Here is a 22,465-nt window from a genome sequence, read left to right as displayed (position 1 = left end):
AATAGGCAGCAGCGCTGGCTGGCGCTCCCGCCCCCGTCCTGCCCCGCCCCCGTCCGGCGTCGGGCCGTCGGGCAGGCGGGAAGGGGCGGCCGCTCGGGAAGGATGGCGGCGGCGGCGGCGGTGGGAGTGGGCGCGGGCGCCGGGGGCTCGGGAGCCGCGGGAGGCGGCGGCGGGGGGGCGCGCGAGGGCGCGCGGGTGGCCGCGCTGTGCCTGCTGTGGTACGCGCTGAGCGCGGGCGGCAATGTGGTCAACAAGGTGATCCTGAGCGCCTTCCCATTCCCCGTGACCGTGTCGCTCTGCCACATCCTTGCGCTGTGCGCGGGGCTCCCGCCTCTGCTCCGCGCCTGGCGCGTGCCCCCGGCGCCGCCCGTCTCGGGCCCTGGGCCGGGTCCGCATCAGTCGTCCGGCCCGCTGCTACCGCCGCGCTTCTACCCGCGCTACGTGTTGCCGCTCGCCTTCGGCAAGTACTTCGCATCAGTGTCCGCGCACGTCAGCATATGGAAGGTGCCCGTGTCCTACGCGCACACCGGTGGGTGCCGAGGCTGGCCTAGGGGGCGGCGGCTGGCGCACGCCACCTGGGGCTTTGACGCTTGGGTCGGAGTGTGCCGGCTGGGGTTGCCCTCGACGGCCTGGAATGTCGGGCTGAGAAGTCCGTTTCAGTCCAGAAGGCGCTGGAGGCCGCCAAAGCTTTTAGCAAGAGAGGGACACGCTCAGGGGTCTCCGGGAAGGAAGGGACTGAAAAGAAAGCTGGGCAGTGAGCAGGGCGGATCAGAACTGTTGGGTTCGGGGAAGGCCCGCAGATAGAAAAGAACTGAAGTGGCTTGAGGGGCAGCCAAGCCTTCCTACCCCTCCCCCCCCCCCCCCAAGTGGGGTTGGGACAGGTCCCAGAGTGGGTTCTGGGACTAGCGCAGCTCCCTGAATGCCCCTACCCTCTCTTTGCAGTCAAGGCCACCATGCCCATCTGGGTGGTCCTCCTGTCCCGGATCATCATGAAGGAGAAACAGAGCACCAAGGTAACCTAGGAGGGCTCTGGGCCGGTGGGGGCCCCAAAGGCTTCCCAGCTGTTGCTGAGCTGGTGACGTGGTCCAGGTTCCTGGTCTGCAGGCTGCCTGGCTTCCTGTCAAATAAGGAAGTCATCTTCTAGACCTCTGGTGGCTCTTCTGCTGCTAACGTTCTGGAATCACCCCTGGGGCAGTAGCGAGTGGGGTTGTGTGTTCCTGAGTTGTTTCTGATGTGTGGCCTCAGGATGCTGCTGCCCATCTCAGATCCAGCCATCCTCCCTGTTTGGATTCCCATCCTGGGGTTGCTGGTAGGCAACTTGGATAACTTGGTCCCATCTTGACCAGAACACCCCCCTCCAGTGGAATGAGGGCTGGAACATCTGACTCCTTGCTGGAACGGAACTCTGACACTTTTACATCTTTGCAAGAGATAGTGGTCAGGCTCAGGATTTCTGGGGTCAGAAGTGAGAAGCTAGTCAGAGGAATCTGATTTTGGCAAAGCCCAGCAAAGTCTTCGAAATAAAAACAGCTAGGAATTGTGAATGTCTGGAAATGGAAGTGAAAGCAGCCCGCAGAGCCCAGGGCTGTGTGGAGAAGATGCTCTGGGCACAATCCAGGGTCTGTTCGAGATGCCAAGCCAGGGTATTTCCTGGCTTGGAGTGAGAGAAGCTGTGGCTTCAGCCAGAGACAGCCTTGCCCTGTGTCCTTAAGTGGAAGTGGGATTCCTGTTGTCCCAGCTGGAATCCATTTCATGCTGGACAGAGCGCCTCTTTTCTATGTGGTTGGTTTCTGGCATCCTGTATTTTATGTAACTTAGAACGGTGGTGCCCTGGATCAGCTTATAGAAATGGGGCCACCCCTGGCTGGTGTTGGCTTTTGGTCAGTCTTGTCCCCTGCCAGATCCAGTGTGCCCTGCAGCCCACCCCCAAGGTGCTGTCAGACGTGCCTGGTCTGCCCAGGTCGGAGCTGGCCAGCAGGTGTGTCTCGCCTCTCTCAGTATCACACTGTGTTTATCAGGTTTCCTGTGGTAAGGGTCATTGTACCTGGCTTGGGCAGGGAGCCAGACCTTTCACAGGGAGGAGACGGGAATGGCTTAGGCAGGAGACTAATGAGGATGATGATAGATTAAGCTGTGGCCCCACCCTTTCCAGATAAGGTCGGTGATCATTTCATCATTGAAAGCAATGGGCCTTCAAAAGGAAGAAGCTGAGGACCAGCCAGTAGTGAGGGGCAGGGATTCTGGACTTCAGAGCTCTCACTCTTACCCTGTGTATGTGGGGATGGGGTGGAGAGCTGCACCACCCCCTCCCAAAATCTCTGGAGTGTTTTTTTGTTTGTTTTTAATCTCTTTATTTGTTTTGGCCGTTATGTGCCGAATGTGGGGTCTTAGTTCCCTGAAGAGAGATCAAACCTCAGGCCCCTGCATTGGGAGCAGTCTCAACCAGGGAAGTCCCCAAAGTGCTTTATGAGTGTCCTCTGTAGGGGAAGGATGAGCCAGGAGTAAGGAAAGCCACATGCTGGGAATGGACCCCATTTCTCCCTCTCTAGCCGTGAGAGTTCCGGGGACTTTCCAGGCCCGGAGATGCTTGAGCCTTCTGGAAGACCCCGGCCACACCACTCGCTATTCACTCTTGCAGCCAGCAGTTGTTGGGTGCCTGCTGAGTGCCGGGCACCAGCATAGAGCAGTGAGCAAAGAGCTGCCCTAAAGCAGTGCGGGGACGCAGACGAGGAAAAGGGTGCTTGTAGTGGGTGGGGAGCGCTGTGCCCAGAACACACAGCTGGGCAGCCTGACCGTGTCTAGGGGGCACCGGCTCAGGGAAGGTTCTTGGCCTTTGTGAACTGTGACCCCTGAAGGGAAAGGTCTCCAGCTGAAGAAGGTGTAGGGGGAGTGTCCTCACCAGGGATAACTGCATGTTAGAAGAGTGCAAAATAAAAGGGACCTAGGAAGCCCATCAGAGGCTTAAAGTTTCAGATCCTGGTGTGTTGGTGGCGGCAGCTGCGTAGATCCTGTTAGGACCAGCCCTGGTTTGTGGCTCTTAATGGGGGTGTTGGCACGGCTGGGGTAGTGCTCTTGAGAACCATCTGCCTCTCCCCACTCCCCAGAGTGTTACTGTCCCAGCTAATGCCGGCATCCAGAGTGGCAGGTGGTGTCCCTTTGGGGCGGGAGAGAGCAGCCAGCCCCGCCCTGGCCTGGCGGCGACTCCTGCCATATCCTCTCACAGGTGTACCTGTCCCTCATCCCCATCATCAGCGGCGTCCTGCTGGCCACCGTCACCGAGCTGTCTTTCGACATGTGGGGGCTTGTCAGCGCCCTTGCGGCCACACTGTGCTTCTCGCTTCAGAATATTTTCTCCAAAAAGGTACTGGGGTGCCGTCCAGGCTGCCCCTGTGGTGTGCGGGTGGCATCTGAAAGGGCAGCCAGGCAAAGACTTCTTCGGTGCTGGAACAAAAAACATCTTGTCACCCTTCTGCTTTTCTATTGTTTTGTTTTTTAAATAGCTTTATTATTATTATTAGGAAGTTGACTTACATTCAATGTGAAAAAGTAGAGAAAAGCGCAGTGAAAAGAAATCAGAAAATTTATTGAGCACCTACTGTGTGACAGGCACCGTAGTAGGTGCTGGGGACCAAGACTCAACAGAGACCTGCCGCCTGGCTCAGGGTTTCCTCTTTCCTGAGGAAAGTCACAGTCCTGTTCCCTGCTGTTAACACTAGGGGTTTTTTCCGCATGGTTTTTAGAGTTGCACTATTATACATACTTTTTAAGTTTTGCTTTGTTCCTTTATTATTTTAACATTGCATTTTCCCATATCATTAAAAGTTATTGCTCGTAACTCATAATAATCACATTCTTTTCAGGTACCAGAATTAACACAGTTGGTTTCCCTATTGCACATGCAGATTATTTCCAACTATTCCCTACAAATAATACAGTTTATGAACATCTTTGTGCAGAACATTTTTCTATTTCTCGGGTTATTTCCTTTTGATGAGTTTACCATTCTTGGGCCAGAGGGTATGAGATATTTACAGCTCTTGATATACTTCGCCTGTGGAACTATATTCCAATTTAGACATGAACCAGCACCATTTCAGAGTGCCTGTTTCACTGTAGCTTTGCCAGCAGTTGCGTGTTGCTGGGTTTTCCTGGTTTGTTTTTCTTTTCTCGGTCCTTTGCATATGAAACACGGTGCTCGTTTCAGTCATGGGCAGTGGGTCTCGTCACAGGCACACTTGCAGGTTTGGCAGTCAAGGTCAGATACCAGGGATGATGTGCAGTCACCATGTTTGGGGCCTGGGTAAGCGGAGCCCCTCTTGCCACTTACAGTTACAACCAGCCTTTAAAGAGGTTTTCTCTCTTCAGGTATTAAGAGATTCAAGGATCCACCATCTCCGGCTGCTGAACATCTTGGGCTGCCATGCCGTCTTTTTTATGATCCCCACATGGGTCCTGGTAGATCTCTCGGCTTTCCTGGTCAGCAACGACCTGGTGAGTTGGCCTGTGCCAAGAACATGCCCTTTTCTTAGCTGGTTCCGAAGTAGGTGCTTTGTCAGGGAATGACACCTCTGTGTTGACTGGGGCACTGAGCCTGGGACCGGCAGCCCTTTTAGCTCTCAGCTCTTTGATGATTCAGCATTGCGTGCAGTCAAGGAAGTCGGCTTCTTATGCATTTTCTTCTCACTCGTGCTAGATTCCAGCTGCTGATAACTGCTGCATTTGTGCCAGGGCATTCAAGGATCAGAAATGCCAACACAGGCAGCTCTCCCACCCTGCTCTGGTTCAGGTCTCACTTGGCCTTTCTGAAACTTGGCCTTGCTTGCACTGCTCAAGTCCTTTCTTGGTGTCGTCTCTGTCTGTACTGCCATTGACTCCAGATATACCCATAGCTCTCTGAGCTGAGCCCAGGAAAGAGCATCTTCCCACCCACCACCTCTAGGACCAGCCTCCAGAGAATGTACTGGCAACTAATGCAAGCAACAGTGATAAGGAGGTGGGCATGGTTCTTCCAGGTCTGGGTTGGATGGAGTCAATGTAGGGCTTAATGAGGTCTGACTGGATTCTTTTTTTAAAGATCAGTGTATCAATTTTAATTTTTAATTTTTAAAATTTATTTTTTGCTTCACTGGGTCTTCATTGCTGCTTGGGCTCTCTAGTTGGAGCAAGCAGGGACTGCTCTTGATTGCAGTGCCCAGACTTCTCGTTGCAGTGGCTTCTCTTGCTGCAGAGCACAAGTTCTAGGTGCGTGGGCTCAGTACTTGCCACTCGCGGGCTTAGTTGCTCCACAGCATATGGAATTTTCCTGGACCAGGGATCAAACCTGTGTTCCCTGCATTGGCAGGCAGATTCTTAACCACTGGACCACCAGGGAAATCCCTGACTGGATTCTTGACATTGGTCTTTAATCTTTACCATCATCTGTGGATGCAGTGGAGGTTATCTCTGGTTTCAGGGTGCGGAAACTGTGGCTCCATGTTCTGACTTCCCTTCCATGTTGATTAGCTGTAATGTTTCTGTGACGAACTTGCTGTCATCAACCAGAACTAGTTTATTGCCTGGAAGTACAGTGCACAAAAAGCAATTTACTGCCTCTCTTGCCTTTTCAACTATGAGTTTTCAGAGTAAAGAATTAGCGCTTACTTCAGTGTTAACTAATGAGTTAAGGTTTTGCTTTTTTTCAGGTGAAGGAGGGTTCTTTTAGTTTTTTGTATCACTGTGAACTCGTGCTTGTCAGGTGTACACATGATTTTTTTAATATTCAGATTATCTTTGCCTGGGCTGATAGAGTCCTTCCTGTTGGCTCCCTGCCCTTCTGACAGCACATATCAGCCTTTGGAAGCTTCTGGTCCAACGGGCTGTCTTCCCTCATCTTGTGCGCCTCCCATCCCAGAGCTGCTTCAGGAGCCCAAGGTGCTGTCCGCAGAGTGTGGTGTTCAGAGCCCTTCTGAGTGCCGTGTCCTCCCTGCTGTTGGGCTGTGGTTTTAAAGCCTTTCTAGCGGATAACTAAGACGCATGTGGTGGCACAGGGGAGTTCATCCCGATTCACTCTCATTCCAGTGTAACACTGCAGGATTTATTATTGCTTTAACTTTTTATTTGCATCCTTTTCTGGTACGATTGGTTTCTCGCAACATTTCTTATTCACATACACCGAAGCTGTTCATACATGATTGAACTGCACACACGAACAGTTGCTTCAGGTGAGTCCCTGTGAGACGGCTGCAGGTAGACCGTTTACGTTTCTTTGCAGTTCTCTTTGTCCTTAGAGCAGACTTTGTTACAGACGGACAACTGGAATACTGTGTTCTAAGGGTACTCGAAATAGTTGTTTTCACAATGTGCTTCGCTTCATGTGTATTTGGGTCCCTTTACTTCCGTTTCATGGGGTCGCAAAGAGTCGGACACGACTGAGCGACTGAACTGAACTGAACTTCCATTTCAGTTTTTAGGCAATCCCACCCCACCCCACATAGAGCATGGCATGTTTCCAAATGACATGGCAGGGTTTATTCAAAGAAGTCTGGCTTCACTTTCTGTTGCCGCCTCCCCCCACCCCTGTAAGTAGCCATTTTTATGAGCTTGGTTTACCCTCTCAGTGTTTTGTTTTTTTCATAAACATAAGCAAATTTCTATATATAGTCAGCCCTCAATATCCACAGATTTTTAACCAAGGATCAAAATTTCAATCCACAGTTGGTTAAATCTGCAAATGTGAAAGCTGTAGATATAGAGGGCTGAGTATAAATTGTACTACACCATTTTAACTAAAATTTTAAATTAACTAATTTATTTGGCTGCACCAGGTCTTAGCAGCACTTGGGACTTTTTTATGCTTAGCTGTGGTACATGGGATCTAGTTCCCTAACCAGGGACCAAACCTGGACGCCCTGCATTGGAAGCGCAGAGTCTCAGCCACTGGAGCACCGGGGAAGTCCCTGCACTGTGCCATCTTATTACAGGAGAGACTGGAGCCTCCTCGGATCTGGGGACTTCTGAACCAGCCCCCACAGGTGCTGAGGGCCAAGTGTGTGCCTTCCCCGCCCCCCTTACACACACAGTGACTCTTAGACGTTTTAGATACTTAGGAAAGGTCTCGCTCAGTGGGACGGCCTGGGGATCGCTCCATTCTGGCCTGCTAGGTCCTTCCTCTCCTTTTGCTGCTGCTTCGCACTGGCTGTAGGTTTGACGTCGGTGCTGATACACTGTTCTAACTCGCTGGTGTCTGTGTGTGTGCACACTCACAAACAGGCCTACGTAGATTGTGTTCTGCTGTCTCCAGGCTCTCTTTGCTTTGCTTTCTCTTGCATTTAGGACATTTTTTGGTTTTTTAGTAATAAACTTACTTGCATTGCCAATGGTAACCTCTTTTTCTCGTCGAGGTCATTTTTTTGTGTGTTTTTTAAAAATTTTTGATTGGGCTGGGTCTTCGTCGCTAGATGCAGGCCTCCTCTGGTTGCAGTGACCAGGGACTTCTCTCTACTTGCACTGTGCAGGCTTCTTGTTGCAGTGGCTTCTCTTGCTGTGGAGCATGGCTCTAGGATATGCAGGCTTTACTAGTTGCTAACTCACAGGCCCTGGCATGCGTACTCCATAGTTATGGCATATGGACTTGGCTGCCCCACAGCACGTGGGCTCTTCCGGAACCAGGAACTGAACCTGTGTCCCTTGCATTGGCAGGTGGATTCTTAATCACTGGACCATCAGGGAAGCCCTGAAGCCATATATTGTTTGCCTTGATGGGACCCTTGTACGTTTTAACAGCAGCCTTAGCAGCACACAGTATTCTACACTGCTGCCCCCTGAAAGCGGGGTTCCTAGCAGGGCTCCCCCGCCCTCCCCCGTGTCTTCCCACAGCAGCCAAGTGAGTTAGGTTTGTCCTGGTGCTGTGCTCCATAGTGGAAGGGAGAAAGCTCAGGGTGGAGACTCATCATCTGGGGCCTGCTACTCACCATGTTTCCAAGAATCAAAGGCTACAGTGGCAGTTCCCAGACACATCCAGACCTGCTGCCAGCAGCTCAGCTGTAGCCAGGTATGGATTTGCAGACTCTGGAGCAGGTGGCCCAGCATTAAAGCTTGGACAGGACGGGTGAAGCCAGGACTTGAGAAATGGAAAGTAGATGGGAACAGGCAGGCTGATGGGGAAAACCAGGTCACACAGCACCACTGAGCCAGCTGTGGGCTTGCTTTCTCTTGCCTCCTGTGTCTTCAGCCTGGATTTGGAGCATCTGGAAACACAGAAGTGGGCACTGGGGGAGGAAGAAAGTGAAAGGCCCTCTTTACTGGCTTCCTGAGGGGGAAAGGAGATTGGTGATGCTCTGAGAGCATGGGGGAATCCTCTGTTTTTTGTTTCCTTAGTCCTCTCACGTCTCAGGCCCCCAGCAGTCCCATTTGGTGGTGGCAGCAAGGTCCCACAGGCGCCTAAGATGCTGAGGTGGGCAACCTCCCTCTGCAGCCTCAGGATAGGATTAGCCCCTGTTGCAATTTTTCTTTTCTTCATCCTCCCACTGCTTGGCCCCAAATGGAGGTACAGTTGTAGGAAGGAATCAGAGTGGGGTTATTAAGTCCAGCTTTCTGACTGGATGATTGAAAGAAGGAGACCTCCGAAACCAGAAAGTACCAAGGAGACATGGAGAGAAGGAACCTGGGGGATATGATCTCATAAAAGACCATAAAAGAGACTTCCCTGGTGGTCCAGTGGTTAAGACTCTGCACTTCCACTGCAGGGAACATGGGTTCAATCCCTGGTTATGGAACTAAATCCTGCATGCCGTGCAGTGTAACCAAAAAAGAAAAAGGCAGAGCCAAGATGGAAAAGCAAGCAGAAATCTGAAATTCAGTTAAAGTTGGAAAGACAGAATTACCATTTAAAAAATAAAACAACAAAATCCTGAGCTGCACATGTGAGGATCTGATCCTAACAGCACACAAAGACAGAACAGTCTGCTCCCCAGGACCAGGACACCACTGGGTGGCGCACACGTGGGACAGGGCTGCGCACCACTGAAAGGCTTCGAAAACAGAACTGGTGTTGGAGCCGCAGCCCGCTGGTCAAGCTTGTAGCCCGAACCCAGCTGAGTCTGCTAAAACCAAATATCAACATTATCCATGGGACCTACAGTCTTAGAATATTCTAAATGTCCAGGATATAATCGAATTACTGGGAATACAAAGAAACAGAAAAATTTCAAGTCTTATGAGAAAAGACAATCAACAGATGCCAGTACTGGGATGACCCAGATGTTGAAATTATTGGACAAAGCCTGTAAAGCAATTGTTTATAATCATGCTCCAAGAACGTTCTTGACACAAATGGGAAGAATAGAAGACAGAACCAAGGGGAAATTTCAGGATGGAAGAAACAACTTAAACTCACTGGATGGTACTGGATGAACTCAGTAGCAGAATAGAGATGACAGAGGGAAGTCCGTAACTTGAAGATAAGTCAGCAGAAGGCATCTAGTTTGAGCCACAGAAAGAAAAAGATTCAAAGACAAAAAAAGCTTGAAAACAGAAAAGGGATGCATTATTTATAGGAGAACAGCAATTTGGACAACTGTGGGTTTCTCATCAGAAACCGTGAAGTAGAATAACATCCGTAAAGGACTAAAAGTAAAGAACTGCTAACACGTAATTCTATGTCCAGCAAATACAGAATTTCCAAAATCACTGGATCTATAGAAGATCAGGAATAAAGAATTGAACACCACTGTCAACCAACTGGAAATCTCATTGACATTTATAGAGTATGTTACCCAGCAGCAGCAGAATAGACATCTTTTCAAGTGTACATGTGGAAATTCACCAAAATAGATCATATTACACGTCATAAAAAACCTTAAGAAAAGGATTGGAAATATACAACATATATGCTGTGATCATAATAAAGTTTAAAGTAAATAACAAAGAGGTAATAGGAAAATCTCCAAACACTTGGAAACTAAACAGCACATTCCTAAATAATCCATGGACCGAAGAGGAAGTCTCAAGGGAAAAGAAAAAAAATTTTAACTGAAGTAAAACTGACTCTTCCAAAAAAAGAGAGAGGGATAAGACAGTACAAATAATCAGGAATGAAAAAGGGAACAGTACTGCAGAACTCATAGAACCTAAAACCATAAAAATACTACTGACAACTCTACACACATAAAATCAGTGGCAGCTGAAATAGCCCAGTTCCTCATAAACCACACAGTATCAAAGCGCACCCACTCCAGATGAAAAAGATAGCCTGAGTCTTATAACTAGCAAAGAGATTGAATTCATAGTTTAAAGCCTTCTAAAAAGAAGTCATCAGGCCCAGGTGGTTTTATGGGTAATTTCTACCAAACATTTAAGGAAAAATAAACACCAGTTTTGCACAATCTCCTCTGGAAAACAGAAGAGGAAAAGAACACTTTTGGTTCATATTAACAAACCACAAAAAGGACAGATATCCCTTGTGAGCATAGAGGCAAAAGTCCTTAATAAAATATTAGAATAAATCAAATGCAGGGATATGTTAAGAAACATGCTACACTATGAAAAGGTGAGATTTAAATCAAGAATGCAAGGCTAATTCAGTACTTTGAAATCAATCAGTGTAATCTACTGTAATAGCCTAATAAAAACACATAGTCATACCAACTCATGCAGAAAAGGCATTTGACAAAATCCAACATCCAGTCATGAGTTTTAAAAAGTCAACACACTAGAAATAGAAGGAAACTACCTCAACTTGATCAAAGGCATATATAGCTAACATAATGATGAGAAATTGAAAGTTTTTTCCCCTAAATTCAGGAATAAGGTAAAGATGTTCACTCTCAACAGGCCCATTCCCCATGATGCTTAACATCGTAGCCAGAGCAATAAAACAAGGTAAAGAAATAGATTTGAAAGGATGAAATAAAATTCTTTCTACTCAACAAAATCTTATACTTCTTACATTCAACTATAAATCATTACTTAAATTTTAACTTTAATTTTTCTGCTGGGCAAAGGCATTAATGAAAAAAAGTCGAGAAACTATCTCCCTGTGTGTATATATTTGGAGATAGACAGATACTTATAGATATTAAATTTTTTTAATATAGAAAAGCTGATTGGAAATTTTACATTAACTGGCAAGAAAACTGAAATAGCTAAATAAGTTTGAGAAAGAACGGAGTTGGAGGAATCACATTACATAATTTTAAGACTTAGTATAAAGGTATGGATGTTGGTGGAAAAAGACGTCCATCAGTGAGCAGATAGACAGCTTGAAAGTATACTCACAGATACGGGTGACTGATTTTTTGCAAAGGTTCAAAGGCAACTCCGTGGAGAAAGGATAGTTTCTTTAACAAATGGTGTTGGAGCGAATGAACATCCATATGCAAGATCTGAGCCTTGGCTTCAGCCTCACACATAATACAAAATTTAACTCGTAAGGCATTCTAGACCTAAATATAAGAGCAAAAATGGTAACCTTCAGAAGAAACCATAGAGGAAACATCTTCATGACTTGGAAATAGTTTGTAGACATTATACCAAAAGCATGGTCCATTAAAAAAAAAATTGCTAAATGGGGGCTTCATTAAAGTTAAAGGCTTTTGCTTTCCAAAACACTACTAAAGAAAGACAGGCTATAGACTGGGAAAAAAAAATACTTGCCAGTGAGATACTGACAGAGGACTTGTGTTCAGGATATATAAAGAACTCTCAAAACTCAATAGTAGTTTAAAAATAGGCCAAAGACTTGAATTTCACCATTGAGATTGTACAGATGTGAAATATGTTCAACATCATTAGTCATTAGGGAAAAGCAAATGAAAACCATGAGGAGATTCGCTTTGTATCTAATAGAATAGCTCCAATGAAAAGTACTGACAGTACCATGTTTGTCAAGGATGGGGCACAACTGGAATTTCCCTGTTGTTGGAGCAACGGCAAGATGGCGCAGCCACTCTGGAAAACATTTGGGAGTTTCTTCTGAAGTTAAACATACACTGACCACGTGTCCCAGCAGTCTCACTCCTGGGTGTCTAGAGAAATGAAACTCAGGTTCACACAGAAGCCTGTACACAAATGTTTAGCAACTCTGTTTATGATCACAGAGTACTGGAAACAACCCAGATGTCCTTCAACAGGTGAATGGAGAAAGAAACTTCGATGTGTTGGTACAGCAGAACATTTCTCAGCAATAACAAGGGTACCAACTGCTATCCCTTACAACAACTTGGGTGGATGTCACAGGCATTATGCTGAATCAAAGAAACCTGTCTGAGAAGGTTCCATGCTGCATCTTTCCAGATAGAGGACAGTCTCCAAAAGACAAACCTATCATGCAGAACACCTCAGTGGTTGCCTGGGTTTGGGGGAGAGAGGGCGCACAGAGAAGCCCTGGAGAGTGTCATGGGGTGATGGAGCTGTTCTGAACTCTGCTTGTGGTGTTGGCTGCACAAATCCATATATGTGTGTTAAAACACATGGAACTATCCACTAGAAGGAAGAAACACTCAACTTTTTTGTATGTCAGTTCTTTTAAAAAGCTGGATTGGCTGGGTTGCTTTTCTGGAAGATATCTTTGCAAGCAGGCTGCCTTGTAAAAATAGCTTGTAAGTCCCTGTGGGTCACCTCAGGAAGGAATTCCTGGGAGAACAGGTCAGCTAGCCCTGAAGGCAGTTCTGAGCAGGTCCCTACTTGGATCTCCCTCACTTTTAAGAGGACTACGTGATCCTTCCCTATCAGAAGGTGCTGGAGATAGAATCAGGCCACTGCCCGAGGACTGCTGCAGCTCTCTCCCTGGCAAGGCCACTAGACACCACTGTCCTGGGAGATCCAGCTGTGTCCTCCGGTGTGAGAGGCCAGAGCAGGCTGGGAATTGGCCTGAGATCAGCCCAGGCTCTTTGAGGAGTTTGTGGTCCTAATGTTGGCTAGTTGGTATTTCTTCTGTTGTTCAGGTGGTCAGTTTTGTCCAGTTCTTTGTGACCCTATGGACTGCAGCACACCAGGCTTCCCTGTCCTTCACCATCGCCTGGAGTTTGCTCAAACTCATGTTCATTCAGTTGGTGATGCCATCCAACCATCTCATCCTCTGTTCCCTTGTTCTCCTTCTGCCTTCTGTCTTTGCCAGCATCAGAGTGTTTTCTGATGAATTGAGTCTTCACATCAGGTGGCCAAAGTATTGGAGCTTCAGCTTCAACATCAGTCCTTCTAATGCCTATTCAGGATTGATTTCCTTTAGGATGGACTGGTTTGATCTCTTTGCTGTCCGTGGGACTCTCAAGAGTCTTCTCCAGCACCATAGTTTGAAAGCATCAGTTCTTCAGTGCTCAGCTTGCTTTGTGGTCCAATTCTTACATCCATACATGACTACTGGAGAAAATAAAGCTTTGACTATATGGACCTTTGTTGGCAAAGTGATGTCTCTGCTTTATACTGTGCTGTGTAGGTTTGTCATAGCTTTTCTTCCAGGGAGCAGATGTCTGACTTCATGGCTCTGGTCACCATCTGCAGTGATTTTGGAGCCCCAAGAAAATGAAGTCTGTTACTGTTTCCATTTTTTTCCCCATCTATTTGCCATGAAGTGATGGGACTGGGTGCTTTGATCTTAGTTTTTACTTCTAGGCCCCCTTTATTATGGTGGCTTCATTCTGGCGAGGGTCGGATGGTAAAATTTTGTTTTTCTAAATTTTCACTTCCTTTTTTAAAAATTGTATTTGACTGTGCTGAGTCTGTTGCTGCGTGCAGACTCCCTCTGGTTGTGGCGTGCCGCGCTTCTCGCCATGACGGGTGCTCTTGTTGGAGAGCACTGGCTCTAGAGCATGCGGGCTGCGGCTGCTCTGCAGTGTGTGGAGTCTTCCTGGGCCAGAGGTTGAACTCGTGTCCCCTGCACTTGCATGCTTAACCACTGGGCGACCAGGGAAGTCGGCAACTAAAGTTCTGATGATAGCATCATTTTCTGTTCGTTTGGCTTGGGATTGTTTTGAAGCACTTTCAAAACCATGATTGCATTTGGTCCTCACAGCAGCAGTGCTGTACAGACTCATCAGGATCAGTCTTCCCCATTGCAGAGATGAAGGCAGAGAGGTTGGGCAGCTTGCCTGAGGGCTCCCATTGGTGGGGCAGACCAGAGCCTTGGGCTCCCAGCCTTGTCAGGGGGGTCTTCACACACCCAGAGGCTGCCACCCCAGGACCTCCCCATTTGATACAATGCAAAATGTCTGCTATGGTTGGAATGTCAAATTCATATGTTGAAACCTAAACCTTACAACATGATGGTGTTTGTAGATGGGGCTTTTTGGAGGTGATTAGGACATGAGGGTGGGGCCCATCATGAGTGGGATTCGTGCCGTTCTAAGAGACCCCAGAGCTTCCCTGGTGGCTCAGCATCAAGAATCTACTCACCAGTGAAGGAGACGGGAGTTTGACCCCTGATCTAGGAAGATCATACACCATGGAGCAACTAAGGCCGTGCCCCACAGCTACCGCGCCTGCACTCAGTGCCCCACGGCTACCGCGCCTGCACTCAGTGCCCCACGGCTACCGCGCCTGCACTCAGTGCCCCGCGCCTGCACTCAGTGCCCCACGGCTACTGAGGCTGTACTCTAGGGCTCACAAGGCCTAGAGCCTGCACGCCACGAGAGAAGCCCCCACAATGAGAAACCCGCGCACTGGAGCTAGAAAGTAGCCCTTTCTCCCTGCAAGTAGAGGAAAGCCCATGCAGCAGTGCAGACCTAGCGCAGCCAATAAATATATAGATAAAATTATTTTTAAAAATAGAGAAACCCCAGAGAGTTCCCTTGCCAATTCTGTCCTGTGAGGACCCAGTAAGACCCACTGAACCAGGAGGGCGCCCACCAGATGTGGAATCTGCCAGCACCTTTATCTTGGACTTCAGCTCACAGAACTGTGAGAAATCAACATGTTTTTTGTAACCCCTCTAGCCTGTGGTACTTTGTCATAGCAGCTCAGACAGGTGATGTCCAGTATGTAGACCCTGCTCTGCTAACCGACAGCCCAAACCTCCCTGCCCAGGGACAGGGGAAAGCTCTGGTTCATGTCCTCTGCACCCCTTAAGTACCTGATGTCCCCCGGAACCTCCACTTCCTTGGCAGGAGTGGGTGGTGATTTACTTTTGTGCCATGCAGAGTCGTGAAGGACAGAGGTTGTACGTATAAAGTGCCTGGTATCACACCATGACCTGCCTGGGTCTGTTCCCCTACCAGGAGTGTGACCCCCGAGAAACTACCGTATGTCACCACCCTCCCCAGGGCAGGCGTGCTGTTCTGAGTACGGTGCTGTTCTCGTTCCCCCGTCTCTGCAGACCTATGTGTCCCAGTGGCCTTGGACACTTCTGCTCCTGGCTGTCAGCGGCTTCTGTAACTTTGCCCAGAACGTCATTGCCTTCAGCATCCTCAACCTCATCAGCCCTCTGAGCTACTCGGTCGCCAATGCCACCAAGAGAATCATGGTCATCACAGTGTCCCTGATCATGCTGCGGAACCCCGTCACCAGCACCAATGTCCTGGGCATGATGACGGCCATCCTCGGAGTCTTCCTGTACAACAAGGTGAGTCTGGGCTGGGGGAGGCTGTCCCTTTGACATCCAAGGAGGCACCAAGCGTTGGTGGAGAGGATGGAGCCTCACCAGGAACCAAGAGGCAGGGGTTCCAGCTCCCAGCTTTGCCACTGCCTGGTTTATGGTCTTGGCTCCACTCCCTCCACCCTGGGCTTCCGTGTTCCCTCGTAGATGCCCCAGGCTCACGCCTCACTCTGTTTTGGCTCTCAGTTCTACCGAGGCTCTATTGGGAATTTCACGCCTTCCTTGCGAAGGCTCTGTGTACTCCCCTGTGAAGCTGTGGGATGGTTGACAGGGAGGGCTGCTCCATTAACTGTTCACTGAGCGTACCCCAGCTCCACTCGGGGTGACACTTATATCACCTTGAAGGCCTCTTGGCCATGAATCTCAAGCCCCTGCTGTGTCCTCTGAGTGCATCCCAGGCACGAAACTGATGGCATCACTGCTCTCTTGACCTTGCAGACCAAGTATGACGCGAACCAGCAAGCCCGGAAGCACCTCCTCCCCGTCACGACAGGGGACCTGAGCGGTAAGGAGCACCACCGGAGCCCCCTGGAGAAGCCCCACAACGGCACGCTCTTCCCCCCGCACAGTGACTACCAGTATGGCCGCAACAACATCTTGACAGATCACTTCCAGTACGGCCGGCCGAGCTACCCAAACTCTTATACTTTGAACCGATACGACGTGTAGAGCCTAGCGAGCTGGGCAGGACGTTCTGCTGGTCCTCCCCTCCATCCCCGCCCCCAGCAGCATCGGAAACTCCTGACAACCAGTGAATGTACAGCCCAGCCAAGGGGGGATGGTGCGGAACCAGCAGAAGACCCTGGGGTCCCTGGCCCCTACCTGTGCCCAGGAACAGCAGGAAGCCCTGCCGTGGGGACCACCCCTGAGCTCCGGTGTTTCACACCCTTTCTTCCTGGAGCCTTGTCTTCTGAGGGCAGCATCACTCTGGAAACATTGGCTAGGTTTTTACCTTTCCGCGTAGACTTATTTCCCCACGTCTGTTCTTCAGAGTTCTTTTTCTGCTTTCCAGCCAGGACCCTCTCTGGAAAGGACACAGACCTCAGAGCAGGCAAAATGTGCTTTGCAGGGAGGGTGGCAAGGAAAGGACCCTAGGGTGGTGCTTTGTGACTGGCCACTTTCTCAGGCAGGCGCAGGACTGAAGCAGGTATGGAGCAGAGGAGTGCAAGGGTTACGAAAACCTCTCCAGCCACAAAGGTGGACTCGGCTTTGGGTCCGCCCCATGACGGTTTGCAATTCTGGCCAACGTCCCTCAGTGCAGAGCAGCTGCAGTTAGCATTGAACCCTTACAGCCTAATTCTCTGACCTGCAAGTCAGAGTTGGTGTGCCGACCGAAAGGGAAGGGCGGCTGCTGACTCCCGACTCTCTTCCTTTGCTGGAGTGGAACGACTCTCCTCTCGGAGCAGCGAGAAGGACCATTCAAAATCATGTTCAGCGTTTCAAGCTCAACTACAATAATCATTTTGTTTTCTCATGAGCCTTCAACACTCTGTGCTTAACAGGGTATCTGGTGAGATGTTGGTTTTATGAGGATCTTGCATTTTCTAGGGCGTATTTTGTAGTTGTCTGTGTTTATCGCCTCGGTCCCCCACCCCTTACCCCCCTCTTAGGGGATGCAGGATGCATGCAGATTGGCCTATGGTTGGAAACCCCTTTGGTTTTTAAATGTTTAAAAACAAGAAAGGTTGCTGGCGATGCCTGTCTCAGCACACGTCTGCATCTAGCAGGAAGGGATGAAGTGTTCTGAAGCGCTTTTCTAGTGCCCACAACCTCTGAAAGTGAGACGAATCAAGAATGTCACCTCCATACTTTGGTGTCACAGAGCTTGGCGCTCTGATTCCGTTAGCTGCTCTAGCAGTGTTTCCGTCAGGATCTGAATCATGTCCCAGGGAAGGGGCAAGCACCAGGCTAGGATTTAGTTTGCCAAATCAGTCTTTGGTCAAGAAGTTTGGGTTTTAGCAGAATCACATCACCAGGAAGATTATGTGAGCTCCGAGGGTAACCTGTGTGCTGAGGTCCAGGTTGGGACACTGGCATCACAAGAGATTGTGGCCTCAAAGGGGACCCTCCCTTGACTGCCGGCTGCCTTCTTCCTTCTGCCCTGCACCTAGCCTCTTCAGCAGGCACTTGGCTTGATCAGCAGATGGGACCTCGGGTCACCTTTTATCTTCTGGCATGTGAGATGGTTCTCTGCTCTGAGAGGAGGTGCCAACTGTAGCTTATGCTCAACTCCTGTTTGTTTTTGATAATTGGAACTTTGTACTTAGAGGTTACATTTTGTCGCTCACAGATGGGCCGCTCCTGGAGAGGTCATGAGGTCGCCTTCTGGCTTGAGTTTAGTACCACTGGCCTCAGGAGAACCCATTTGGCATTGGCTTGCCTTTTCCTTTGGCCTCAAGTTCTGAGACTACGTTGTGTGAAACAGGAAGGAGCCATCCTCAAGGATGTTTTTGTGAACTTGCCGAGTGCCTTCATCAGAGGCAGGAGTTGGACCTGCAGTTGGTCCACAATAAATGGGGGTAATTTTGCATGGCAAAGAGATTACAGTAATTGTCTTTATGATAGGAACTGATTCCTTGAACATAAAGTTGAACTCCAAAATGAATTATGCTTCTCTGCAGGTTTAATGACATTTCTGAGGTTGCTGAAATTTGTGTATTTGTTCTTCCAAAGCAAGATCTGCTGGTGAGGGGAAATACCTGACTGGTTTCTTTACGGTTTATAAATGAATAAACGAATATTTAGTTCTGTACATAAACCTACAGTGAGTACATACACTGGAATGAGACAATCGTATTCGATCAGATCAGAAGAGAAAGACATACTTTTGAGACTTGAAAGTTCAGAGCGGACGTTGACCTCCTGAAGGTTGGTTTTCCAGCCACTTGCTGCCCTGGCTCAGCCCCCACTCCTCCTCTCACATCCACATCTGCAGTTGGGTTGCTTCACCCTCCTCCCTGCTGGGGTTTATAACAGCAAATTTAGTTCACCCATCCGTGGTGTGGTCTGCAGAACTAACTCGAACCCAACCCCTTTATTTTACAGAAGGGGAAACTGAGGCTCAGAGGGCATTTTTAAATAGTGTTTGTTCACTATCTTGAGACTCAGTGTGGAATTTTTAAGCACCTTATTTTAAGTCATTCATTATTTGGGAAAATCAAACCCCTGTTACAAAGGAGAGAAGTCAAACAGGTTCAAATGAAGAAGTACCTGGAGTTTCTGAACTCTGCTGTGTATTTAGCACGCATCATACAGCAGGTCCTGTGTTATCACTGGGACATAACCAGACCTGGATCCCTTAAGGTCTAACAGCCTTAAGGCAGAGAACATTAAATTATTGAAGAATCTGAAAATTGTGAACCCTTTATGTCACCATGTTTTCAGGACTTTTCATGCTATAGACTGTTCTGCGGGAATGATACTGTGTATATTCTTGGATGGCATTTACCAAAAATAAATGACGGTCTCCAGGGAATTAAGATTGGTCCCAGTTTGTGGGTGAAGGGCCCCTTCTGAGTCAGTCTGTCCTCAGTGTGTCCAGCCACACAGTGTAAGAGGCAGAAAGAACATGCCAGCTTGGTTCCCACATCCAGGCATATTGCAACCTTTTTATTTTTTCTGAGCCCAAATTTAGATGTGTGATTTATGGATTTGTGAGACATAGGATAAAACTAGAAATCACAGCATCACAGTTAATGACGTGCCTTTATTGAACAGAGTAACATGGAAAATCCAAGAATGTTGCAACAGCTGTGCTTATACAGCATCTGTGTGAAGGAATAACAGACAGTGAGTACCTGATCCATGTGGGCTTTTCACACACAGTCCACAGATGGTTACCTTTGCCTTGCTACAGATGAAAATGGGGCCCAGAGGGGTTAAGTGATTTGTCCAGGATCCCACAGCTACTGCAGTCTGCCTCCAATCCCCTTTCCCCCCATATCACTCAGAAACCACTGCCAACAGAGAATCTCCTTTCATCGCAATGGATAGGTAAGTTTCTTCTAAAACAACTGCCTACATCCTTCTGTTCAGTGATTTACTGAGTGCTTGCTGCTGCTACTGCTAAGTCGCTTCAGTCGTGTCCGACTCTGTGCAACCCCAGAGACGGCAGCCCACCAGGCTCCCCCGTCCCTGGGATTCTCCACACAAGAACACTGGAGTGGGTTGCCATTTCCTTCTCCAATGCGTGAAAGTGAAGTCGCTCAGTCCTATCTGACCCTCAGCAACCCCATGGACTGCAGCCTTCCAGGCTCCTCTGTCCATGGGATTTTCCAGGCAAGAGTACTGGAGTGGGGTGCCATTGCCTTAGGTGGTGCCAAAAACAGGAAACAGATAAATAAGCCTCCTGCCCTCTGAGCACTCAGCTCAATTTCTAGATGTGTGACTAAGGAGCATTCAAGTGCTGTGTTAGAGGTGGGGGAGAAAATGCTAAAGTGCAGGGTTATTTGAGGGGCACATGGGAATGTGCTGACATGCATTTTCAATTAACAGAATATTTTATCCACACATTTTTTAATACATGTGTCTCATTTAACTATCAAAACCCAAAAGGCAGATATTAGCCCCATTCTACAGAGGGAAACGGCAACAGAGAAAGGCTTGGCCCACTGAATAGGGCTGGAACCCGAGTTTCAGACTCCAAGCCCAGGGCCCTTTGCCCTGCAAAACAGCCTCAGTAAGTGAACAGTTTTGTTTTTTGTCACCTTTGCCTCACACAGTCAGGCCCCCTGTGACAGAAGACCCTGGAGGAGCCCTGATGGCCAGGTGATCCAGGCGGCTTTGCAGCTGTCTGCTGCAGTTCCACGCATGGTGCCGCTGTCTTGTGAGTCAGGCAGAGAGCCAAGTTCAGGGATGGCCTCCTTGCTCGGACACCAGAGCTGGAACCCCTCTTCAGAGATGTCCTCTCCCAGACACTGGAATCTTCCTTTGTCACTCCAGGGCAGGGCACTCCTTTGTGACCAGAGGCTGGTTTGGTGACAGGCAATCAGGCCCAAGGAATGCTCATTGTCTAGGACATGAAAGGATCTTCTCAGTTCACACATGACATTCTTCCTGCCGTGGCTTCAGCTTGTTGACCACACTGTTCAGTTATTGCAGAAGATGAGGCTATAGGCACACAAAGCTTTGGCTTTATTGAAACCATGAATCTAGATGGGCCTAGATTTCCTCAGTCAGCCACTACTTTTTTAAACAACTTTTATAGTCAATATATAATTTTTTAAGTTTGGAAAAAAATATTAAGGCCAAAAGATTACCTATACTATACAGAAGTCAAAAAGAAGGAGACAGAGAAAACAACTTGTTTTATATAGACAAAGGTGCTTGTGAACAGTTTATCTCTGAAAAGGTACACAAGAAGCTGGACACAGCCGTTGCCTCTAAGAAGGATATGTGTACTTTCCTCAAAAGTGGCATATTGCCCATAATATTTTGTAAGCTGCGTTTCAGTAACACTCCCCCGTGTTACTATTCTTCCTTGATTCTGTGTCTGCTGTATATGGTATTAGAGGATGTGCTACAATTAACCAACCCCTATTGCTGCATCTTAAGCACTATTTTGATGGGATAAGTTTGCAGTGCACAACGCTGCACACGCTTCTGATCTAGGATAAATTCCTCCCAGTACATCTGCAGGACCAAAATGGGCATGCATATGGGTCCTAAATTCTTGCCTTTTTGTTACATGGGTCCCCTCAGCAAGGAGTGTGCACTGCACTTGTTTTCTTAAAGAGTTCTGTTTCTAGGTCCTTGAAGATCATCTCTCTGCAGCAGCCTCGACTTCTAGCGACTGTCTCTCTCCTGCTTTCTCCTGACAGGTGGATTCTGATTTGGCTCACTGAAATTAGCCTGGGGAGGCTTTGTGATGCTTAAATTTTCAGTCTCAAACAGCATTTTAAATACTATGAGATGAATGTATGATACAGTGGTCAAGGGTATACAACCTTTTTGGTGGTAGCTGAGCAACATCAGCATTGAAAGTGCAAACCCTCTGACCTCAACACCTGTGTACAAGCTAAACCTTTTAACAGTGGTTTAAAAGCACAACCAACCCAAGAGACTCCAGAGCCTGGCTTCACTAAGGTAGGGTAAATCCACACCACATTGTCCTGTGCAGTCATTAAAGATGACCACATGGGAACTTCCCTGGTGGTCCTGTGGTTAAGACGTTACTTCCACTGCAGGGGCACGGGTTCAGCCCCTGGTAGGGGAACTAAGATCCCACATGCCACGGTGCAGCCAACAAAAGAAAAAAGGGTACAATTTGTTTGGGTCAGAGACCCTGTTAAGACTCTGATAAGTGCCGAGAATTTTCATCTCATGAAAATACACGTGTGCGACAGGGCTATCTCTGTGGTCCAATCGTGGTGGATCACAGGTTGAATTTCTTCTTGGCTACACCGGGTCTTCATTGCTGTGCACAGGCTTTCTCTAATAGCAGTGCACAGGCTTCTCACTGTGGTGGCTTCCCTTGTGGAGCAAGGCCCCAGTGCTCACGGACTCAGTGGTTGTGGCACAGGGATGTAGCCACCCTATGGCACATAGGATCTTCCCAGATCAGGGATTTAGCTGGTGTCCTCTGCACTGCAAGGTGGACTCAACCACTGGACCACTAGAGAAACCCCAGGTTAAAGCTACTTGATACAGATCTTGACTGATACAGAGCAATCACACTATCCAGATTTCTGAGCATTATATGAAGCAGAACATCCCCTTGATAGTCCCTCTGCCTGGAGTGTTCACATAGCTGGTTTTGGAGTGGGGATCTCAATCAAACCTCACCTCCCAAGGGCCTTCTCAGATAAGCTTATCAGCGTAGACACTGCCCTTCTCCCTTATCATAGTCTTCACACCCTTTGGTTTTCCTCAGTAACACCTCTGAGGTGATACATTTGTTAC

At 48.4% G+C, this 22,465-nt stretch overlaps 1 protein-coding gene across 1 annotated transcript; it reads left to right on the top strand.

Moving 5' to 3' along the window:
• Nucleotides 84–19,044, top strand: SLC35E1 (solute carrier family 35 member E1). Its single transcript, XM_018051348.1, has 6 exons — nucleotides 84–529; nucleotides 943–1,013; nucleotides 3,224–3,361; nucleotides 4,366–4,491; nucleotides 15,287–15,532; nucleotides 16,004–19,044. Exons 1-6 carry the CDS (start codon nucleotides 103–105, stop codon nucleotides 16,232–16,234), a joined length of 1,239 nt encoding a protein of 412 aa, XP_017906837.1. The 5' UTR covers nucleotides 84–102; the 3' UTR covers nucleotides 16,235–19,044.

Source organism: Capra hircus, chromosome 7 (genome assembly GCF_001704415.2).
Source record: "Capra hircus breed San Clemente chromosome 7, ASM170441v1, whole genome shotgun sequence".
NCBI lineage: Eukaryota > Metazoa > Chordata > Mammalia > Artiodactyla > Bovidae > Capra > Capra hircus.
Note: the sequence above shows the minus strand (reverse complement) of the source record. Positions and strands in the feature narration are given on the sequence as shown.

What these genes read in the sequence shown, in the direction of transcription:
- SLC35E1 (XM_018051348.1), top strand. Translation starts at nt 103, where the DNA reads ATGGCGGCGGCGGCGGCGGTGGGAGTGGGCGCGGGCGCCGGGGGCTCG. An exon ending in AGAATATTTTCTCCAAAAAG is followed by an intron (nt 3,362 to 4,365) that starts GTACTGGGGTGC and finishes TTCTCTCTTCAG; the next exon opens with GTATTAAGAGATTCAAGGAT. An exon ending in TCCTGGTCAGCAACGACCTG is followed by an intron (nt 4,492 to 15,286) that starts GTGAGTTGGCCT and finishes CCGTCTCTGCAG; the next exon opens with ACCTATGTGTCCCAGTGGCC.